The 23085-nt window shown below is 44.5% G+C and overlaps 1 protein-coding gene across 2 annotated transcripts; it reads left to right on the top strand.

The window, feature by feature from the left end:
* Positions 1 to 19920: 19920 nt before the first annotated feature.
* si:dkey-204f11.3 (uncharacterized protein LOC100034401 homolog) lies at positions 19921 to 21187 on the top strand. 2 transcript variants are annotated; one of them, XM_052131594.1, is made up of 3 exons: positions 19921 to 20243; positions 20505 to 20606; positions 21032 to 21187. In XM_052131594.1, exons 1-3 carry the CDS (start codon positions 19962 to 19964, stop codon positions 21179 to 21181), a joined length of 534 nt encoding a protein of 177 aa, XP_051987554.1. In that variant the 5' UTR covers positions 19921 to 19961; the 3' UTR covers positions 21182 to 21187. The 2 variants fall into 2 exon arrangements, with proteins under 2 accessions (XP_051987554.1, XP_051987555.1); XM_052131595.1 differs by having other exon boundaries at positions 20505 to 21137.
* Positions 21188 to 23085: the final 1898 nt, after the last annotated feature.

Raw genomic sequence — 23085 nt, 5'->3', positions numbered from 1 at the left:
CTGTTGTTTGTGTAACATGAAATTATCTTAAATGGGACTCAGATTAAGCTAGAACATATTTTAATGCTTTATTGATTTCTTTGTTACATATACTGTATATCCCATCCACACAAATGCTCATGGGGTTTGCTGTCAAATAGAAAATAAAGAATATGATATGTGTCATGCTGCTTCATTCCTGTATTAAATAAAACAGTAGAAAAGAAAAGAAGATATTAATATGTGGTCTCTTGTGGGAACAGGTGCATCCTGTGTCATTACTTTAACAGTAATATATTTGAATTTCCTGCTTTGAAACTGCAAATAAATACATAAATATAATCTAAATTAATATTAATTGTTTTGATCAAATCATCTAACTGCAAAAGATTAAGCAATAACATCCTGTATTACAAAAGCCAACTGAAACAATTGATGTTTTTAGATTCACAGTCCAGGAATTTTTCTTAGTCTTTAAAACTACTTTAAAACCTAAATAATAATAATAGAAAATTAAATTATTTCTGTTACTTTCACAAGATCACTAAAAACATTTAATCCTGTGTCCATCATTACAGTAATGCAAGAAATGCCATCTACTATTTCAAATATTATATAATGCATATACAGTATATTACCTTTACCTGTTGGAAATTAAACAATATGTAACAGGGGTCATTTGGTTTAAGAAGTATTACTGTAAAAAGCTTTATCAAAATGTGCAACAAAATGTTACATTCCTAAATTATGTTCAGAAAACTACCCGTGGCCACTGTTTAAATAGAAAATACATTTTACAAAAGCACCTAGGCATAATTTGGTGTGTGTGTGTGTGTGTGTGTGTGTGCGTGCGTGCGTGCGTGTGTGTGTGCTAACGAGGAGGCAACAGTCTGCACCTCTTGAGACCAGGGGAGTGAGGATTTACACACACACTGCACAGCTATCATGTACCAGCTGAATACTGTTACATTCACCCCCCTAAACCTCAGTCCCATCCAGATCACAGCACCACTGTAACCAGTCCTGCTCGACCCACTCCAAGCGGGATTCGAACCGGTGCCAGCTGGCTTCCGTAATACGTGTGTGTGTGTGTGTGTGTGTGTGTGTGTTACAATAATCTTTACTAAAGTTTACTAAAACATTTATAATCTTTTCTAAAACATAAAAGATTAGTAAGACAGGCTGAATGCAATTTCATGAAAGAATTTAACTGCTGTGCTAAACTTTCTTACTTGCAAAACACAGACATGTGGGTTTCCTGACCACTTGGCATTAGGTTGTGAATTGTGTGTTATAGAATGCACTTGTAATGTTGTAGACACAGGTGGTTCTTAACTGGATTAACACATAACTGTAACACATAACTAAGTAAAAAATAGTTTCTGCTGTTCTCTCTCTTCCTGTGATTCTATAACAGTATGACACATCAACATACTATATGTGCTCTTTAGACTAATAATTGATAAGTACAGCCAACTCAGACAGTTTTTTTCTGAACACTATGAAAATATACATGATAACTACATTGTATAAACCTTGAGTTTTGTTGTCAGAGGTTCTATCATAGACCACATTGATGTGGGTTTCAGGCCCATTGAGCCTTATGTAGGACAATTCTAAAAATAAGCATGTTTTACATTATCGACATGAAAGCTTGAAAGGACTTTTCTATTGTGCTTTTTGTTCAAGTTGTTTTTGAACAGAAGTGCTTGCGGTTTGTATCACTGTGATCCAATATTCTTGTGCACATTAATACACAGTTCTGCATCTTCTGTCCTTGTAAAGTCACCATGCTGCTTGAAGTCTCAGTTAAATCAAAATCTACTCTTCATTGTTTCACTGTAATATGTGTCACCACCACATATCACTCCAATCCATTCCAGAACTGTTCCCATCATATCCAATGAGTGCAGTAGTTGCGGTCAGTCAAAGAATATCCAGAAACCTTACATGACAGTGTCAATGGCTGACAAGGCCTTAAAACACTGGAAGCAGGCTGTATCAGTTCAACACAGTGGACACCTGTTGGAAATATTACATGATTAAACATTTAAGAAGACATTTTTAAATAGCATTTGTAATAGCCCTGTATCTATTAAGCCTTACAAAGCATAGCTGCAGAAAGCAGCAAAAACAGATACGAGAAAATATAGTTTATGCAGTAATTAGCATATTTATTCTGGGACAAAATATATATATATATATATATATATATATATATATATATATATATATATATATATATATATATATATATAATACAGCTCTGGAAAAAATTAAAGGGCCACTGAAAAATTATCAGTACCTCTGGATTTACTATTTATGGGAACTGTATGTGTTTAAGTAAAATACATTATTTTTGTTGTATTCTATAAAGTACTGATGAAATTTCATCCAAATTCCAAATACAAATATTGTAATTTAGAGCATTTACACTCACCTAGAACTTTATTAGGAACAGTATTGTCCTAAAAATAGTTCCCAATATGGTCTTCTGGTGTCGTAGCCCATTCGCCTCAAGGTTCGATGTGTTTGCATTCTTAGATGCTATTCTGCACACTACAAATGTACAGAGTGGTTATCTGAGTTACTGTAGCCTTTCTGTCAGCTCAAACCTGTCTGGCCATTCTCCGTTGACCTTTTTCATCAACAATGTGTTTCTGTCCACAGAACTGCCGCTGACTGTATGTTTTTGGTTTTTGGCACCATTCTTTCTGAGTAAACTATAGAGACTATAGTGTCTGTTGTGCATGAAAATCCAAGGAGATCAGCAGTTATACCAGTCAAACCAGCCTGTCTGGCACCAAATATCATGCCACCAATTTTCCCTATTGTGATGGTTGATGTGAACATTAACTGAAGCTCCTGACCCATATTTGCATGATTTTATGCAGTGCATTGCTGCCACATGATTGCCTGATTAGATAATCAAATGAATAAGTAGGTGTACAGGTGTTCCTAATAAAGTTCTAGGTGAGTGTCTTTGCAGAAAATGAAAACTGGTCAAAATATAAAAAGATGCAGTGTTTTCAGAATTTGAATATTGCAAGAAAACAAGATCATGTTAATTTTTAAACAAAACAATATTAATGTTTTTAAATATTTGGTGGAAAAACACTGATTTTCAGTGACAGCTTATATGCGTCTTGGCATGCTCTCTACCCCCTTCACATTGCTGTTGTGTGACTTTATGCCATTCTTGGTGCAAAAATTCAAGCAGCTCGGCTTTGTTTTGGGGAATATATTTTTGGGGGAATTTACATTTGTTATTAATAAATTCCAAGTAGGCTCACATTAACTGATTCAATCATAAAGGAAATTAATTTGTTTATAGAATACTTGAGATCATGTGGTAAATGGTTCACCTTTTTCTGAAGTGGTTATTTTGAGTAAGCATCGTAATTTGTTTCTTTCTGTCTCAAAATTATTTGCATACATTGACAAATTTGCCTTCTAACAAGTGTCCCTTTAGCTAAATTTTTGTGCTACAACCCCCTAAATACTAATCTAAATGTGATTTTTTTTTTTTTTTTTTTTAAGATAAGTCTATTTTGAATATTTACACTGTTGTCATTTAGTTTATATTATTTGGTCTAATTCATTGGCATTTGTGTGAGAACATTTAAAATTAAAATATTCCCTTTTTTAAAAAAACATGGCCTTTCAAATATCAATGGCATTGAGTGACAGTGGGGTGGAGCTCCTTTCCATTTTCAAATGCAAAGAATATACAAACAGATGTGTTCCCACTCATCATGCACATCCACTGGCGTACAGACGAAATCTTCGTTTATTAAAACAAAACATTATTTTAGGACAGATTAGAATGTGAAACTCCTTGTACAAGGGGTAAAAGCTTTACTATGAGACCAATCAGTCATTTCTGGTTAAAGAATACTGATCCATGTAGTTACCTACTGACAAACAAAATCCCACTACTGACATGTACGGATTAAGTTATCAAATTAAGAATGTGAAATATTTACATAGTGCTTGAATTGGTCATTCATTTTTGGTCATTAATTTTTTTTTTTACAATATCTGCAGATAACCTAATTCATATTGATGAGTTTAAACAATTTCCTTGCATCTCGGGTTTGTATTATTTTTCAATAATTCAACGGGCCGGAGTCAATTATTTAGCAAATACCACAGTTACCACAATCTAATATATCATTCAGGGTTTTATGTCTAGATATTTTATGTTTTTTGTCCCTAAAATGCTCGTGAGTGTAACTACTTTCTTCTGCCAAGGATTCAGCGTCTTGCTTTGTTACAGTCAGAGCCTTCATTGCTAATTCGAAAACATCACTTCAGAACTAGCAACAGAGGATAGTGAGACTCGTGTTGCTTTACTGGAGCACTTACAGGAGTAATGATAGTGGCGAATTCTCAGGGCCAGCAAAGCCTTCTCTGCTGGCCTAACATGCCAAATAAATAAATATTTTTCATCCTTTCATTCTTAATCACCTTTTTGCCTAAGTATTTTTAATCGCTACCACTTTTAAATTAATCTACAACCAAATAGAGAAACAAAATGTTTATCCAGTCAGAATTTGTTCCTTGATTCTTACAAGCAAAGTGTGACAACTGTTTCTCAAATCGCATGCCCGAAGCAGCATGTGAGTCTGAACTCCACCCCCTTAGGCCTTCAGACAGTGCAAACAGTGCAAATAAATGGGCAAATAAAGTCAGACTGTCAGATTCATCAGTCAATCAGATTGATTTATTTGTTCTTGGTGGGTGTGATCTTTAGAATATTTCCCGGTCGAGGCCTTCTAGCTGGCCTTGAGTGACGCAATCACGCTTTAAGTGATTTAAGTAATTTGATACGAAGAGTGCGAGATCTTGCTGATAAGTCGACAGTCACTGCTACATCACCACTGAGAAAGAAATCCTTATGGATTTAAAAACACGAGAAATTCTGCATGACCGTGTGATTGCTTGATTTATTAAACAGGAAAGGAGGACTGATTTGTTTAAAAATATTTGTAAGTGCTTTTTGCATTATAGCAACATCAGGAGTTTTCTAAGAGAAAATTAGGCTGCTTGAGCATTCAGTGTCAGTTTTGAAAAGTAGTGCTATGTTCCATTCAACTCGGAAAGTCGGATTTTACAACTTCCTACTAGGAAAAGTGCAATGAAATGCATTTTAAAATCAGAATTACAACTAAGCTCGTGCAGAAATTCTCAACTCCGATTTTGCCAAGATGCAGATGCATGATGTCACACAAACATGTCAACACTCAGGGAAATATACAAATACTTTATTAAGTAATATCGATAAATGAGTTTGTATCCACATTAAATTATATTAAAGATTGTTTAACAAATGCCAGCAGAAACAGGTGTATGAAACATTATAATCTCTTTTGATAATCAAACTCCTGTAGCACAAATGCTAAACTAGTGGGAGCATTGCAGTTGTGTTTGCAAGAGTTTGCAGTTTGCGAGATGGCATCATCTTCGAATATCAGGGAATGGAATGCATTTATGGTCTGAGATATCAAATAGTAATATCCCACATTCAACTTGAATGGAATGTAGCATAACCGTGTATCCTGACTAAAAGAAATTTATTGCAAGCAACATTTAAATCGCAAATATTGTTAGATTCTCCAGGTATTCTAGTCCTCTTTGGTAGATTCATATGGAATATTATGAGTTTTGAATGTCTGTTCGGGAGAAGTTCATTTCACAAAACAGTCATGCTGCAGTTAAAATTAGGCTTACTTGAGCATTCAGTGTTATTTCAATCTTTGGCTTTATTCCGTGGACGTGTTTTTAAAATGTCAATTGGTATTACTAGATTACTAGACTTTAAATGCATGGCCCACCACTGAGTAATGAGGTAGTGCGTTTGTGTAAGAGTTTGTATGTGAGCTTGTTTTTGAGGGATCGAAAGACAGAAGCTCAGAAACTGAGAATGATCGCTTCTGGGATTAGCTTTTTTGTTGCAGCTCTCATCAGAAGTAACATTGCTTCAAAATCGCCAAGATTTAAGTTTAAACACTTTTGCCACAGAGCAAAGGTGGGGTCGAAGTGCAAAGTGAGACATAGATTACTGGTGTGAGTGCATGCCACCTAGATGTCAACCACAATGCATTCATGCCGATACAGGACAAGACATGAAACATGAGTGTCCAGATTCCAACACCAAAACCAAAGCGGAACCAGACAGAAGGGTCAGGATCCATACACCATGCTCCAAACATGGAACAAGACAGACACAAGACAGAAATGTGACGATAATGCCATGGTCCCATCAGACAAAAACCCAGACTGACAGAGTGGCAGGACCGTGACAGTTAGACTCCCCGAAGAATTATTCAGGTGAATGTCATTTCAAATCTTTATGAGAGCACTTTCAGTGCTATGATATGAGCGGAAACCTGATTGAAAGCTATCAAGAATATAATTTGTCTGCAAGAAATTATTGACCTGATTCAAAACTACTTTCTCAATAATCTTATTTATAAAGGGAAGATTTGAGATAGGCTTATAATTGATTAGTATTAATGCATCAAGATACATTTCTTTCAGGAAGGTCTTGACAACTGCAATTTTTTATGATGCTGGAAAAATCCCTGAGAGAAATTAGCCATTACAATATGCAACAAATCCACTGCCAAAGACACTTATTAGAAAGCTTGTAGGCAGCATATCTAATGAACAGATAGACGGTTAAAGATGCTACTCTATTTCTTCAAGAATATTTTTTTAAATGCACTAAATTCAGACATAAAAACCATCATTTGTCTTTTTACAGATAGCAATATGGTCATAGTGTCTCTGCTGAGCTGCGTTGATCCAATACTTAGTCAGATATTTTAAATTTTTCATTTTTTTTTTTTTTTTTAAATAAGCAAACTCATTACATTTATTAGCTGACATGAATTCAGGGGGTAACTGCAATGGGGGATTTGTTAACCTGTCAACAATGTCAAATAAAGCATGAGTATTATTGATATTTATACACTACATTAATAATAGTACAGAAGTAGGACTGCCTAGCTCTGCATAGCTCGTAGTTATAGAGACTGAGTTTCTCTTTGTAATTTGTCAAAGTTAATTTGAAGTTTATTTTTTCTGCATCATCATTCTGCCTTCCTGCATTCTCTCCTCTGATGTATTACTGTTATAACATTTTTCATGGTGCTTTCTGCATGTCAGAAATTATTTTAGTCTTAACTGGTGCTATTGCCTCAAACATCCTGAGTGTTTTGGAGTTAAACTGATTAAGAAGATTGTCTACAGACCCTACTTTAATGATAGATTCATTAGATAAAGCTTCCATAAATGGAACACTGGTATTCTCATTAATGTTCCTTTTTTTCTTTTCTTTTTTACAGTTTTGGATTTAATCTGAATAAGTGGAGAAACAAATGCATCAAAAAAATTCAGAAGTGACCAGACTAAATTTCTAGTATTTACAGCAATAATACTGATATCTAGTGTATGACCTTGAATGTGCGTCAGGCCAGTTTCATGTTGTGATAGTTCAAAAGTAACAAATAGTTTAAGGAGTTCCTTAGCAACTTAGTCTCTGAGATTGTCTATATGAATATCACCAGTTAAAATAAAAAAAATTAAAACCAGTACATATAATTGAAAGCATTCCAGAAAAATCATCAATGAAGTGTCCACAATATTTCTGGGGTCTGTAGAAAATAAAATGCTTGATGAGGTTTTCATCACAGTACCAAAATATTCAAAGGGATTCAATTCACTAGATGAATCTGCTCACATCGTAATGTATCTTTAAAAATAGCAGCTGCACCACCACGCTTTTGGGTGAAACATAAAAAAATATAAAAATTAGGGGGAACTGTTTCAAAGAGAACTCTTGCACTGCAGCTGTGATCTAGCCATGTCTCCGTTTGAAGCATAAAATCTAACTGGTATAAGGTATTAAAATGTGTGATTAATTGAAAATGACTTGTTAGTCAAAGAGTGAACATTAAAAACAGCCAACTTTAAAAAAGAATTGGCATGTGTAAAGGAGATTGCATGTGGCTGAGCATGAACAAATTTAAGATAATGAGACAGATAGCAGATGGAAGTTTATGTTTATGGCTTTAGTGCAAGATTGTGGCTTCATGTGTGCAATTCTTATGTGACCTTCCCTCATGGAAAAGGAGCAATGTGATTTAATCTGGCTAAATAAACCTGACACATTACATCCAAAAAAGTAATTTTTCTGGATTAGATCAAGTAAGTAAACTGTAAAAAAGTATATATATATATATATATATATATATATACACACTGTATTTTTTCAGTTTTTAACTGACTTAATTGAATATGTTTTTCTTACTAATTTAAAAGTAATCTGAGCTGATTGAATGTTATAAAAAGAACTCTGATGTATAACTTCACTTTAGTTTACTGAATTTCAAGACCTACCATTGTAAAATTAGTGTTTAGTGAATATAACTTTAACTGTCAAGTAAACTCTGCTAGTTTTACACTGTAAAATGGTTTCTTCCTGAAAGACACCCATGATAATTTAATTTGATTTCACAAACCTCAGTAATGGTGATAAGCAACAAACACATTTTTAAGTAAAAGATGAGCTCTTAACATCACACAACTACTAATCAACAGTAATGACTAAAACAACAACAGCAGCGCAAATAAAATCAGCAAATAGAATATAATAAGCCTACACTAACCTCATTATTTATGCTGCAATGCATGCTGGGAGCTGGCAAAATTTTGTTAAGTGAGTTGAGATGACAAATATACTTGTTCATTCAAATAAAGTTGATAGAATTGCAACATAATATGTTAAGTTGACTGGAAATTTGAGTTGTGTCAACTCAAAAAAGTACCTTGATATAACTAGATGTAAAAAGTAAATAAATACAGGTTCTAGTAAATATTTGTAAGTTAAAACTTCTTTCAGTTTATGCTCAAAACTACAGATAACTGACAAAGTTCTTATGTCTGAACACTATGAAAATATATCCGGTAACTACTTTTTATAATCCTTTCTAAGCCTTTCCTCTGTTTTGTTATAGAACTGTCACGAACCCCGCTCCTCTGCCCCATCTCCGCGTCCACGAGCACGCACACATGCACTCCGCGAGCGTGCTCGCTTCCCGCTTCCTCGCTCCGCCCCCTTGAGCTCGTACGCTGTTTCCTCCCTCGGGCTTCCACGCCCGGTTTTGCTAACTATCTCCTCCCTCTAGCGCACTCGCCTCAAATCAGCCTGAACATTATGACCACTTGCACTCACGCGCTTCTCGTCCCCACACATTAGATACACCTGCACTCGTCCCTATCACCTGTCATTGTTTACACCTGTTCTCGCCCCTATAAATACACTATCCTTCCGTTTGTTTCCCGTTGGTTATTGTATTTAGTTCCCCGTATCTTTGCCCCGCTAGTCTCGCCTAGTTTTGCCCCCCCGCTAGTCTCGTCTAGTTTTGACCTCCCTACTATTCTTCCTCTTAGCTTGCCAGCCCCCCATTCCTCTCGTTCCCCTGTCATTGTTCCCGCTAGTCTCGTCTTGTTCTTCGCCCTAGTTGCCCACTATTTTCCCCGCTATCGTTCACCTCCCTCATTGGATTTTCCCCCTTGTTATATCTTTGATTCCCCGGCTTTTGACCCTACGCTCCCTCGACAACTCTTCACTGGTTTTGCCCTTTTTGTACTGTTGCCTGCTTTATTGTTTTAATAAAGCAGTTCTCACTCAACATTGTGACTGTCTCTTTTTGTGTGCGCGTGACAAAATAACGACTCGGTTACTAACGTAACTTCGGTTCCCTGAGAGAGGTCTCTCCTATTGCGTAAGTAGCTTACGCTATGGGAAAACTCTGTTTCTCGAGAAATATTGAAGTCTTTATGTAAAACGCATTGCAGCTGCACAGCCGACAGTGATGAGCGAAGCAGCTCGGTCATTGGCTGTGCTGTGGCAACTGCTCGAACCAATGACGGGGCGATTTAGAACGCGCCACCAATGGGGCGCGCCGCTTCAGCGCTCATAGCCTGCTGAAATTAGCATATGAGGGCTATATAATGAGCATCCCGTCATTCCGGTTCTTTAGGTTCAATCGACTGAAGCGACTGACCAAGCACAGGTACGGCAGCTTACGCAATAGTCGTTCCCTCTCTCAGGGAACCGAGGTTACGTTAGTAACCGAGTCGTTCCCTTATCGAGAGGTCTCTCCTATTGCGTAAGTAGCTTACGCTATGGGAACCCCATGTAAAACGCCGTGCATGCTGACTTCCCTGTATAAAGCCAGAGGCGGGTGCCTGAGCCTTAAAGCAAAGTGATGTTCCACGAGCCGGCCAGAGGCGAGCTATTTAGTGGGGTATGACAGGGCGCCCTTACCTACAAGGTGGGGTGCTCCTTGTACAAACACAAACACATATCTTATGTACTGAGTTTTTATGTACTGGTACGCATAATAAACCCTCTAAGCCGGTCAGAGACGGACCTTATAAGGGAGGAGATAATGCCCAGCATGTACATACTCCAGTTCATTCCACAGTCAGACTGATAGAATGTTGGAATGTAGTGAGGGGACCTGTAGGTTATAAAACCTGATAAATGTCGAAGGCGAGGCCCAGCCTGCCGCCGCACAAATATCTTGAATGGGTATCCCATTCGACCATGCCCACGAGGAGGCCATGCTCCTCGTAGAGTGAGCTCTGACGCCTAAGGGGCATTGAAGGCCCTTGGCCTCATAAGCTAGTGCTATAGCATCCACTATCCAGTGCGATATTCGTTGCTTTGAGACAGCGAGACCCTTAGTTCGGCCGCCAAAGCATACGAATAATTGTCCCATCTGTCTGAACAGGGCAGAACGTTCCAAATATACTCTGAGCGCCCTGACCGGGCAGAGTAAGTTTGCGTCGTCCTCGTCTGCTGAAGACGATAGCGCTGCCAGAGATATCACCTGTGCTCTGAAGGGTGTAGAGAGCACCTTAGGAATGTACCCGTGCTTTGGCCTAAGGACAACTCTGCAGTCGTTAGGTCCAAATTCCAGGCAAGCAGCACTTGATGACAGCGCGTGCAGGTCGCCTACTCTTTTAACTGAAGCGAGTGCCAGCAAGAGCGTGGTTTTGAGCGAGAGCTGCTTGAGGTGCACGGCTCGGAGAGGTTCGAACGGGGCACCTTTGAGTGCGTCCAGGACCGTGGCCAGGTCCCAGATCGGCACCGAAGGTGGGCGAGGAGGGTTCATCCTCCTAGCGCCTCTTAGGAAACGAACAATCAGATCGTTCTTTCTCAATGAATGTCCTTTATCGGGATTGTGTGACGCTGCTATGGCAGCCACATAGACTTTGAGCGTGGAGGGTGTGCGGCCCGCCTCCAGCAGCTCCTGCAAAAAGGCAAGTACACTCGGTATCTTGCACGTTTTGGGGTTCAAGCAATTGGTATCACACCAATCACTGAACACTTTCCACTTTTGGGCATACAAGCGCCTCGTAGAGGGGGCTCGTGCCTCAGCAATGGTTTTCAGAACTCCACTGGGGAGGTTCTCGGGAACCCGTTGAGGGGCCATGCATGGAGGGCCCACAGATCGGGGCGGGGATGAAGAATCATCCCGCTGGCCTGTCCGAGGAGGTCTTGCCTCAGCGGAATCGGCCATGGGGCAGATTGCATCATCTGTACCAGCTCTGGAAACCACGTCTGGTTTTTCCAGAGTGGGGCTACCAGGAGCACTGCACATTTCACCTCCCTGATCCGACTGATGACCTGAGGCAGCATCGTGATCGGGGAAAAGCATACAAGGGGCGGCTCGGCCAGATTTGGGCGACAGCGTCCGTGCTTTTTGAGAAGAAGAGAGGGCAGTGCTGCGTTTTCCTTGGAGGCGAAGAGGTCGACCTCTGCCTCGCCAAATGTTCGCCATAACCACTGAACCGTCCGAGGGTGGAGAGACCATTCTCCTGGGAGAACTTTGTCTCTGGATAGCATGTCCGCTCCTTGGTTCAGGACGCCTGGCACGTGCGCTGCTCTTAGCGAGCGCAGGTGGTGTTGTGACCATAGGATGAGCTCCCTGGCCATAGAGTGCAGGGAGCTCGACCTGAGTCCACCTTGGCGATTTATATACGAAACTACCGTCATGTTGTCCGTTCGGACCAGGACGTGTTCGTTTTGCAGGTACGGAAGCAGGGCTCTGAGAGCCAAGGCGACCGCTTTCATTTCCAGACAGTTTATATGTAGGCGCTTTTCCGGGTTTGACCAAAAACCTGAAACAGGCCTGCCCTCGTAAAGGGCCCCCCATCCTATTTTAGAGGCGTCTGTCGTGATCATTTTTCTCCGCGTATTCACGCCCAGACTCACGCCGGTTTGATACCATTTTATGGCTTTCCAGGGTGTCAGGGCTTTTATACAGCCGTGATTCGCTCTGATCAAAAAGTGGCCTGAGCGCCACACGTGAGTGGGGACGCGGCTCTTGAGCCAGCGCTGGAGAGGACGCATGTGCAACAATCCTAGCTGGAGTACAGCTGATGCCGAGGCCATGAGGCCGAGCATTCTTTGAAATCGTTTGACGGGGGCGTGCGCGCCCGTTTTGAACGATGTTGCAAGGCGTCAAATAGAGAGCGCGCGCTCTGATGAGAGGCGTGCTGTCATCTGCACTGAGTCTAGCATTATACCCAGAAAAGAAATATTCTGGCTGGGGGATAGCACGCTCTTTGCAAAATTTATTCTCAGACCCAGGCATTGTAAATGGCTGATAATCCAAGATCTGTGTGTCATTAACTGAACCTCTGATTGTGCTATGATTAGCCAATCGTCGAGGTAATTCAGTATCCGCACTCCCCGCTGTCTCAGGGGGGAAAGTGCTGCGTCCATACATTTCGTGAATGTACGGGGGGGCCAATGATAGGCCGAATGGTAGTACTGTGTACTGGTATGACTGTCCCTCGAAGCGTAATCTCAGATAAGGCCTGTGATGAGGCGCTATCGGGATGTGAAAGTAAGCATCTTTCAGATCCACTGATAGAAACCAATCCCCGGGCTAACTTGCGCGAGGATATGTTTGGTTGTTAACATTCTGAACGAGCTGAATCATTAACGCTTTGTTCAGATGTCTGAGATCCAGGATGGGGCGAAGGCCACCGTCCTTATTCGGGACGAGAAAATAGCGGCTGTAGAAACCCGCCTCGCTCAAAGAGGGAGGAACAGTTTCTATAGCGCCTTCTCTATCAGTTTGAGCACCTCGGTGCGTAGAACATGTGACACATCTTTCCTCACTTCGTCTCGACCACCGCTGAAAAGCGGGGTGGTCTGCGAGCTAATTGAAGTGAGTATCCGTGTTTTATTATGTTCAAAACCCATTTCGGCATGTCGGGATTTTTTCCCAGGCTTCTGCTCGCGACAGATATGGGCTGAATGCCGGCTGGGGGTGTGTCGTAGTGACGTATGGGCCCCGCCGGCAAATCGCTTTGTGCTAACACAGAATCTACAGCTCTCAGAGGCGCAGGTGCGCGCTGAGCAGCTGTATTGAGTGCCGAGTGCAGAGGTGCGTGTGAGAGTACAGGCACATGCGCTATTTACTGAAATGCCGACAGCATGAGTGCTTGAAACTGTATGAACAGTGTTTTGAAGTGGGGTGCATTCATCATTATGGGCACGCCACCACGCTCATAAAGCTTTCCGCATTTAGCGGGGAGTTTCTTAGCTCGCACATTACATCTGTGATGTTTGCGGCATAGCTGTTTGAAACTGTGTGAGTAGCTGTGTGTAGGGGTGCATGCAATGCAGCAGGCACACGCGCTACACTTATAGCACTTCCCGTTTTTACTGGGGAAGTGTTTATAACTGTGGGAACAGTGATTGTGTGTGGCGGTGCATACATGACAATAGGCACACGATCTACATGTTTGGGACATCCAGCCTGAGCTGGGGAGGTGTTTGACACTGTTTGGACAGTATTGATATGTGGGAATGCGCACTTTAGTGTGGACATGTGAACCCCTAGTGACACAGGCAGAAAATGACTCTTTTGGTGATTTCTGTGTGTCGCCGTAAAAACGGCGTTTGATTGCAGGTGAGCGAGTTTTATGACTGGCCCATTGACTGCTGTATAGACATTTCCAGCCGCCTGTAAGGGGACTGGGTAATGTTTTGAATGTTTGAGAGGAAGCAGTCCGACATCTGCGAGACACGTACTTCCTCTTTTCCTTCCTGCTGCTAGGAAGACTTACGAGGCTCGAATTCAGGGTGATTCTGGGTCGAGGGCCTCGCTGCTCCTGTGGCTTTCTTCGCCAGCGGAACGCGAGCGGCGCCGAGCGCCCTTCTCCGGTCTGCTCTTAGGCTGGGAGACGGGTGGCTCTGCCCTGGCTCGCTGCTGCTGCTGGGGCGGTTTTTGAGATGAGCTGGAGCTTAGGCAGGAAGTGATGCATAGCTTGCGAATCTTTTCGTGCCGCAGTAAAGCGCCCGTGAAATCTCTCACCGTAGATCCGAACAGGCCGCCGGAGTGACAGGCGCCTCAAGGAAGGGTGCTTTATCGCGCCCTTCATCTCCGTTAGCGTTAGCCACAGGTGGCGCTCAAGGCGATCAACTGTTAGCCATGGCCCGCCAATGGATTGGGCGGTGGCCTTTGTGGCTCGCAAAGCTACGTCCGTAGCGGTGCGCAGGTCTTTAAAAGCATCAGGTTCAGGTCCAGACTCGCCCATAGAACGGAGAAGTTTGGCTTGAAACACTTGTAGAACCGCCATCGAATGCAGCGCTGACGCAGCTTGACCGGGCGGCGGCGTATGCGCCGACCGGTGAGAGCTGATGTGGTTCTGCACGGCTTCGATGGGTGAGAAGCTCTGGTCTTCCATCCAGCGGTGGAGGGTGGGCATAGATGGTTGGCCACAGTCTCCTCTAGGGGCGGAGTTGCCTCGTAGCCTCTTTCTCTCGCGCCGTCCACTGAGGAGAGCGAGGAAGAGAAAGAAGGCTTTAGGCGAGCCGAGTGCGGGGCTTTCCACGACTTTGTGAGCTCGTCGTGCACCTCAGGGAAGAAAGGAGAGGGTCTCTGTTGGGGCCTGCCGGCGCTCTGCAGGAACCACTCGCCCAGCCGGCTGCGGGTGGGTTCATCCGGAGAAGACCAGTCGAGCTTTGGTCTTCCACGGCCTTGGACAGGATACTGGACGATCTCCGAAGTCCATACAGGTGCCCGCGCCGTGTCTGTTGTTGTAGATGGCGCTGGGTCAAACGAGCCCGCCAGTCGCCAGATGCAGCGTCAAGAGAGAGGCTGTCATCCTTTCGATCGTCGCCCCCGATGCGCCGAACGAGACGAGACCCACCGCCGTTGGAGGGGTGCAGGCCCGCCTCGTGAAATGGACCGGCTGCGGGGAGACATCTAGTAGCGGCGATGCACGCGGGACTGAGCCGGCGTGACATCACCGAGTCGGGTGCTCTGGCAGCCTCTGTGAGCGGGCGCTTTTCTTGCGCTGCTTGAACAGAGGTGGCAGCATCGGGGCAGCTGGCTCGCTGGCGTGAAAACGGCAAAGCGAAGCGCCAGCTCGGCGAGGCCCAGGAGTCGCATTCAGGACATCCGCCCTGAATGAGTGCAGCTTCTGCATGGTCCAGACCCAGGCAGCGAGTGCAGAGGACGTGCCGATCTCCGCTATGAAGAGGGCCTCTGCACGAGGCGCAGGCTGAAGGCATTTGCAACAACGCTTTGGAAAATCACTCTTTAATTCTAAAAGCGTCGCGGGGCTAACGCTTGCAGAAGAAAAAGGATATGCGATGCGCGCCGGATGGCGTAGCAGAAGGCTTTGAAGGCGGCTGAAGGTGCCGGCGTCCTCTCAGCAGTCCCGCTGTATGCGTGTCAACGGCGGCGAAAGACTCCAATAATCCGGAGGATCCAGCGAAGAGAAGGTCTTCGCTGAAGGAGATTAAATCTAAAGAACCGGAATGACGGGATGCTCATTATATAGCCCTCATATGCTAATTTCAGCAGGCTATGAGCGCTGAAGCGGGCGCGCCTCATTGGTGGCGCGTTCTAAATCGCCCGTCATTGGTTCGAAAGCAGTTGCCGCAGCACAGCCAATGACCGAGCTGCTTCGCTCATCACTGTCTGCTGTGCAGCTGCAATGCGTTTTACATAAAGACTTCAATATTTCTCGAGAAACTGAGTTTTCCCATAGCGTAAGCTACTTACGCAATAGGAGAGACCTCTCGATAAGGGAACCAACCTCACCGTAGCAGTCACAATGCGTCACTCCACGGATTCGCGCAGCTCTCTAGAGCGGAGAAGCACATCACATTCGGCGCGCGGAGCTACAGTGTGGAGAGAGGACCACGCGCTCACGGCCCGGGGGCAGCAGGTATGCACAATGTCTGATTTATGTCACCCTGTTTCACCTGTGTCTGCCCCCGAGCCCGTTTATGCATGCAGTGCATTTCTGAGCGCCGTGCACTCTTCGGGCGCTAACCTAGGGTTATTTATGCGAGGCAGCGGTTGTGTAACTCTTAACCCCGCCCTCGACATCATGGACCCTGCGGCCCAACTCATGGTTTTGCGTCAGGGGAGCCAAACCTTGGAGGCTTATGTCACTGATTTTTGTGCCCTGGCCAACCAGGTGAATTTTGATGAGGTGGTTCTGAAAGACATTTTTCAAGATGGACTGAATGAGCCAGCCTCATCATACATGCCTGGTGGTCGATGCTCTCTCAACCTGGCTCAGTTTATTGACCTCGCCCTGCTGTGCGTTGGTTCCTCGTTTACTGTGGGGGAGGCAGATACTGAACCAGCGCTCTACACCACGGCCCCCATCTCAAAGCCTACCACGGCCCCCGTCTCGAAGCCTACCACGGCCCCCGTCTCGAAGCCTTACACGGCCCCCGTCTTGAAGCCTTACACGGCCCCCGTTTTTAAGCCTTACATGGCCCTAGCCCCGAAGCCTGTAACGGCCCCAGTCTCGAAGCCTGGCACGGCCAGCGAGCCAGCGCCCATGCCCGCCACGGCCAACGAGCCAGCGCCCATGCCCGCCACGGCCAACGAGCCAGCGCCCATGCCCGCCACGGCCAACGAGCCAGTGCCCATGTCTTCCACGGTCAGCGAGCCAGCGCCTGTAGCCTCGACCGCCCCAGAGCCAGCGCCTGTAGCCTCGACCGTCCCCATGGCCACATCCCCTGTTGGCCGAAGACGTCAGAGAAGGAAGAGGGCCCCTTCTCCCCAGTCTCGTCTTGTGCTCAAGACCGCAGAGGTTCCCTCGGAGTCTTCCACGGCTCTGCCGGGCTCTGCTCCGCCCTCAGAGTCTTCCACGGCTCTGCCGGGCTCTGCTCTGCCCTCAGAGTCTTCCACGGCTCTGCCGGGCTCTGCTCCGCCCTCAGAGTCTTCCACGGCTCTGCCGGGCTCTGCTCCGCCCTCAGAGTCTTCCACGGCTCTGCCGGGCTCTGCTCCGCCCCCCAAGTCTTCCACGGCTCTGCTCCGCCCTCAGAGACTTCCACGACTCTGCCGGCCTCTGCTCCACTCTCAGAGTCTACCACGGCTCTGTCAGCCTCTGCTCGCCCCTCAGAGCCCTCCCGGGCTTCGCCTCTCAAGTCTCTCAGGGCTCCATCCCTCGAGTCTTTCATGGCTCCACCCCTCAAGCCTCTCACGGCTTCGCCTCTCGAGTCTTTCAGGGCTCCTCCCCCTCTCAAGCCTCTCACGGCTTCGCCTCTCGAGTCTTTCAGGGCTCCATCCCTCGAGTCTTTCATGGCTCCACCCCTCAAGCCTCTCACGGCTTCGCCTCTCAGGTCTTTCAGGGCTCCATCCTTCGAGTCTTTCGTGGCTCCACCCCTCAAGCCTCTCACGGCTTCGCCTCTCGAGTCTCTCAGGGCTCCTCCGCCTCTCAGGGCTTCCCCTCTCGAGTCTTTCATGGCTCCACCCCTCAAGCCTCTCACGGCTTCGCCTCTCGAGTCTCTCAGGGCTCCTCCCCCTCTCAAGCCTCTCAGGGCTCCCCCTCTCGAGTCTTTCAGGGCTCCTCCTCGTCTCAAGCCTCTCAGGGCTCCGTCTCTCGAGTCTTTCATGGCTCCCCCCCTCAAGCCTCTCGAGCCTTCCAGGGCTCGGCCACTAGAGGCTCCTATGGCTCTGCCTCCCGAGCCCCCTACGGCTCCCCCTCCAGAGCCTCCTACGGCTCCACCTCCCGAGCCTCTCATGGCTCTGCTCCCAAAGATTCCAGAGCTTCCTAGGGCTCCGCCTCCCGAGCCTTCCACGGCTCCACCACCCGAGCCTCCTACGGCTCTGCTCCCTAAGACTCCAGAGCCTTCTAGAGATTTGCCTCCCGAGACTCCTGCGGCTCCGCCTCCCGAGCCTCCTACGGCTCTGCTCCCTAAGACTCCAGAGCCTTCTAGAGATTCGCCTCCCGAGCCTCCTGCGGCTCCGCCTCCCAAGACTCCTACGGCGCCACCTCCCCCGGCTCTGCCTCCAGAGCCTACCAGGGCTTCACTCCTGGAGCCTTCTATGGCGCCACCTCCCACGGCGTCACCTCCCTCGGCTCTGCCTCCAGAGCCTTCCAGGGCTTCACCTCTGGAGCCTCCTACGGCGCCACCTCCCTTGGCTCCACCTCCAGAGCCTTCCAGGCCTTCGCCCCTAAAGCCTCCTTCGGCTCCACCTCCAGAGCCTTCCAGGCCTTCGCCCCTAAAGCCTCCTTCGGCTCCACCTCCAGAGCCTTCCAGGCCTTCGCCCCTAAAGCCTTCCAGACCCCCGGACCCAGTCCCTGTCCTCCAGTCGCCTTCCAGACCTCCTGTCCCAGTCTCTGCCCTATGGCTGCCCCCCTAGACCTCCCGACCACCCGCCTGTCCACTATGTTCCCCCTGACCTTGCCTTGAACTGCCCATTGACCCCCATGGACTGTTTCATTTCCCTTTTTGCGCTCGTTCTGCACCCCGCGAGCTCACACGCTCGTTCTGCACCCCGCGAGCTCACACGCTCGTTCTGTCCCCTCGAGCTCACACGCTCGTTCTGTCCCCACGAGCTCACGCGCTCGTTCTGTCCCCTCGAGCTCACACGCTCGTTCTGTCCCCTCGAGCTCACACGCTCGTTCTGTCCCCTCGCACTCCTCGCAGCCGAGCGCGGCCGTCAGGAGCCGTCCTATTCAGCGGGGGGAGTACTGTCACGAACCCCGCTCCTCTGCCCCATCTCCGCGTCCACGAGCACGCACACATGCACTCCGCGAGCGTGCTCGCTTCCCGCTTCCTCGCTCCGCCCCCTTGAGCTCGTACGCTCTGTTTCCTCCCTCGGGCTTCCACGCCCGGTTTTGCTATTACGAGCTCACGCTCGTAAACTATCTCCTCCCTCTAGCGCACTCGCCCCAAATCAGCCTGAACATTATGACCACTTGCACTCATGCGCTTCTCGTCCCCACACATTAGATACACCTGCACTCGTCCCTATCACCTGTCATTGTTTACACCTGTTCTCGCCCCTATAAATACACTATCCTTCCATTTGTTTCCCGTTGGTTATTGTATTTAGTTCCCCATATCTTTGCCCCGCTAGTCTCGCCTAGTTTTGCCCCCCCGCTAGTCTCGTCTAGTTTTGACCTCCCTACTATTCTTCCTCTTATCTTGCCAGCCCCCCATTCCTCTCGTTCCCCTGTCATTGTTCCCGCTAGTCTCGTCTTGTTCTTCGCCCTAGTTGCCCACTATTTTCCCCGCTATCGTTCACCTCCCTCATTGGATTTTCCCCCTTGTTATATCTTTGATTCCCCGGCTTTTGACCCTACACTCCCTCGACAACTCTTCACTGGTTTTGCCCTTTTTGTACTGTTGCCTGCTTTATTGTTTTAATAAAGCAGTTCTCACTCAACATTGTGACTGTCTCTTTTTGTGTGCGCGTGACAAGAACACATCACACGTTTAATCATAGACCACCATTATATGGGTTTCCTGCCCTTTGGGTGTTATGTAGGTTTCCAGCACATTGGCCCAAATGAGTCAAGTATAAAACCAAGCAGTAAGCCTCTTATGAGACACTTCTACTTTATGTGACATCATCTACCTGTCACTAAACTTAGGGAATCATTCTACTGATTATTAAAATCTGATAATGGAAGATTTTCAGGTTGACATTCCAGAAATGGAATTTCCTGAAATGGAATTTGAGATGGAGGAAGGCGTTGATGAGGAGGTTGGGGATGAGAATATTGAGGACATAGAAGTAGAAGAATGTGAGAGTCAAAAACCAAAAAAACGTCGAGCCCCACATAAGAGTGAAGGTCTCCGCAAAGTTCAGGTGAAAGTGAAAGACTACTTATGCTGCTCTGTGCTCACACTCACCTTCTGCAACATCATGTTTCTTGGTTCGGCTGCACTGATGTGCTCCCTTCAGGTAACGCATTGTCATTTGAATAAACCATTAAAGACAATAGTCTATTTCCCCAAAGCTCATTTATTTGTTTGCTATATGCTACATACATTCCACAATATCTTGACATAACATTCCTGATTCAAAATGTTAAAATAAACGTATGACATATTATCAATTACTTCTTCCATCAAAAGATTCACTAACTTTCCCATCATGTTTCGTGATCAAATGCTATTTGGATACATAGCTGTTTTGAAAATGTGTATTTTTTTATATTCATAGGCACTGAAAAGGAAGTTCAAGAGAGATGTTAAAGGTGCCAGGAAGTTCAGCTGCTGTGCTTGTTTTGCAAATATTGCCGCAGTCATCTTGACCATCATCATGGTTATTGTTATTGTTATAGTTCTCGCAGAAGGTTCTATTGCTTGTAACTATTTCAGACTCATCTGTTAAAGATAAAAGTAAACCTTGCTATCCAAATAATAATCTGGTAAATATGTCAAATTACATTTAAACATAAAGCTTTATATGCAAATACCACATCATTCATTTTTGCTGTTGTGAGTCAGTTTAGTCTAATTTTAAGCAACACAAGGGTTCATTTAGATCAGTAGCATATTCCGCACAAGTTGTGGCTGCAAATGACACTGAAGACAAAGAAAGGAAGAATCAACCTAGGATGTTGAACTTAAAGGTTAACATTTTATAGTGCTGAGACATCAAACTGATGTGATTCTTTGTGATTTGTATGTAACTTGTATATTAATTTACTTGCTTTACATTCTGCCTTATGTCGACTTTCATTATAGTCAAGACCCATCCACACAAGTGGTTTCCCAGCAGTTACAGTAGCTGAATCAAGATCCTCTATTGAAGAGAGCCTGTGTGTCTCGAGGCCTTTTCTGACATGTGCTTCCAGTGGCATGTCAGACTACATTTTTTACAATTTACACCTGTAATGGAAAGGCAAATTTAACTTCAATAAAAATTCAACTTAAAATTGCACTTAAAAAACACCACTCCTTTAAGAACTCACAGTAAGGCTGAGCAGTATTAGTAATAAGGATATAATGTATTCTTCATCTTGTGAGTGTTTATGGGAATCTACAGCATCTCTCATCTTAGTAGCATATAAACACTTGTCTCTTGCTGGGTTCTTTTGAAGTTGCAACATGAGGTAATGACGGAAGACCACTGTGATGACCATTAGCCAAACCACACTGTTGCAAAGATGATAATCAGAGCCTACGAAGGGGATCTAATTCTAACTTTTAATATTTGATTAGTATGACATTTCTACATATAGATTCAGATTGCATTCTTTTAAACAATCGAACCAAACATATTATTAGAATATTTGAGAAATGAACATTATCTTGTGAAAGTTTTTGAAGGATCATAGCAAATACTCTTTTTGTTAGTGCCAAGCTTACACTCCTAATAAGAGTGTCTGATTAAGTGTTGAGAAGAAGACTGAATTGAAAATAAATTATTCTGTGGTTGTTTGGGTCACAGTAGGTGACCTTATTTGTTGCATTCTTCTGAAACCTACAGACACAGATGAGAACTGTAGTTATAGACTACGAGTGTGTTTTTTTTTTGTACTAAGTTTTGTGTCATGTTAACATATTATGTGACATGTTAGTGGCACTGTGCATGTCTTGCACAGAAATACACAGCTGAGTCCTCTTCTGTCAGATGAGACACTTTCAGATTTCTATTCATCCCTCGTAACTTTTGGCATAGTTATGTCCATTTCCACCACTCCATGTCGTAGCTTCCAAAATTAAATCCTGATCCTTTACAGGAAAGACTCTGAGCTTCTCTAGGCTTTACCACTGATTCAGAGGAAATAGACTCCAAGTTCTGACCTTTCACTCCTATTGGAAGATAAAAAATAAATAAGAACACAACACAAGGACAATTAACTGTTACATTTTGAGATGGTGTAACGGCATGTAAGAAGGAAAAATAGTTTGTTCGACATCTTTGGGACAATGAGGTGACCAAGATCAGGGTGAGTTGCACTATATTTATAGAGAAGGACAGGTCATATATATCCATGTCAATCGGAGGGTGGTGATGTTATGCAGAAAAAAAACAATGGCTTTTGTAATATATTCAAATAGGCTGAACCTTTGTTAATCTATCAATATTTGGATAATTATTTTTACATTCAAGAATGTATTTTACATACAAACAAATATAAATTAATGGAGAGTAATAGCATGATTTCACATGGCATTATATATATAAATATAAAATGCCATGTAAAATTATGCTTACATGAAATTGTATACAGTGTATACAGTATATATATGTGGATTATTTTTTGCTAATAAATTCATTAATAGCATGACTTAAGTAAGTCTGATGAGAAATGTCTTTCCACTCTATAAGTGGATGTTACTTGCTCAAACCAGATTGACACAGTGGACATTTAGGGATTGTCAATTTATTATTTTGTGATGATCATTTATTGGAAATAAAACATAGACACAGACAATTATTTTTGGCCTTAAGTGAGAGAGCAGGTGCGTCCTGTGTCTGCCCGTCATTCAACAGTTACCACAAGTTTTTCTCTTTGTACCAAACATGTACAATGTCACAACAAATACTTTAAACAACTGTGTCCGCCTCTAAAAATGTGCATCGATTACGAAAAATTCAAGTTACCAATTATTATTGTTTTTAATTTACCAATTCTGTTTCTAATTCGGATAACTTTTTAATTATTAATTTATAAAAAATACTAACTTTCATAGCATTTTGTTTACCAAGTTAGATTATATAGATCAACTCCGTGCATTTGATTGCTGAAAGAAAGTAATACATTTTCACCCCTCGATGAAAGAGACAGCGG

This window comes from Xyrauchen texanus, chromosome 8, assembly GCF_025860055.1.
Source record: "Xyrauchen texanus isolate HMW12.3.18 chromosome 8, RBS_HiC_50CHRs, whole genome shotgun sequence".
Taxonomy (NCBI): domain Eukaryota; kingdom Metazoa; phylum Chordata; class Actinopteri; order Cypriniformes; family Catostomidae; genus Xyrauchen; species Xyrauchen texanus.
The sequence above is the reverse complement of the archived record's forward strand: the minus strand, read 5'-3'. Positions and strand labels throughout refer to the sequence as shown.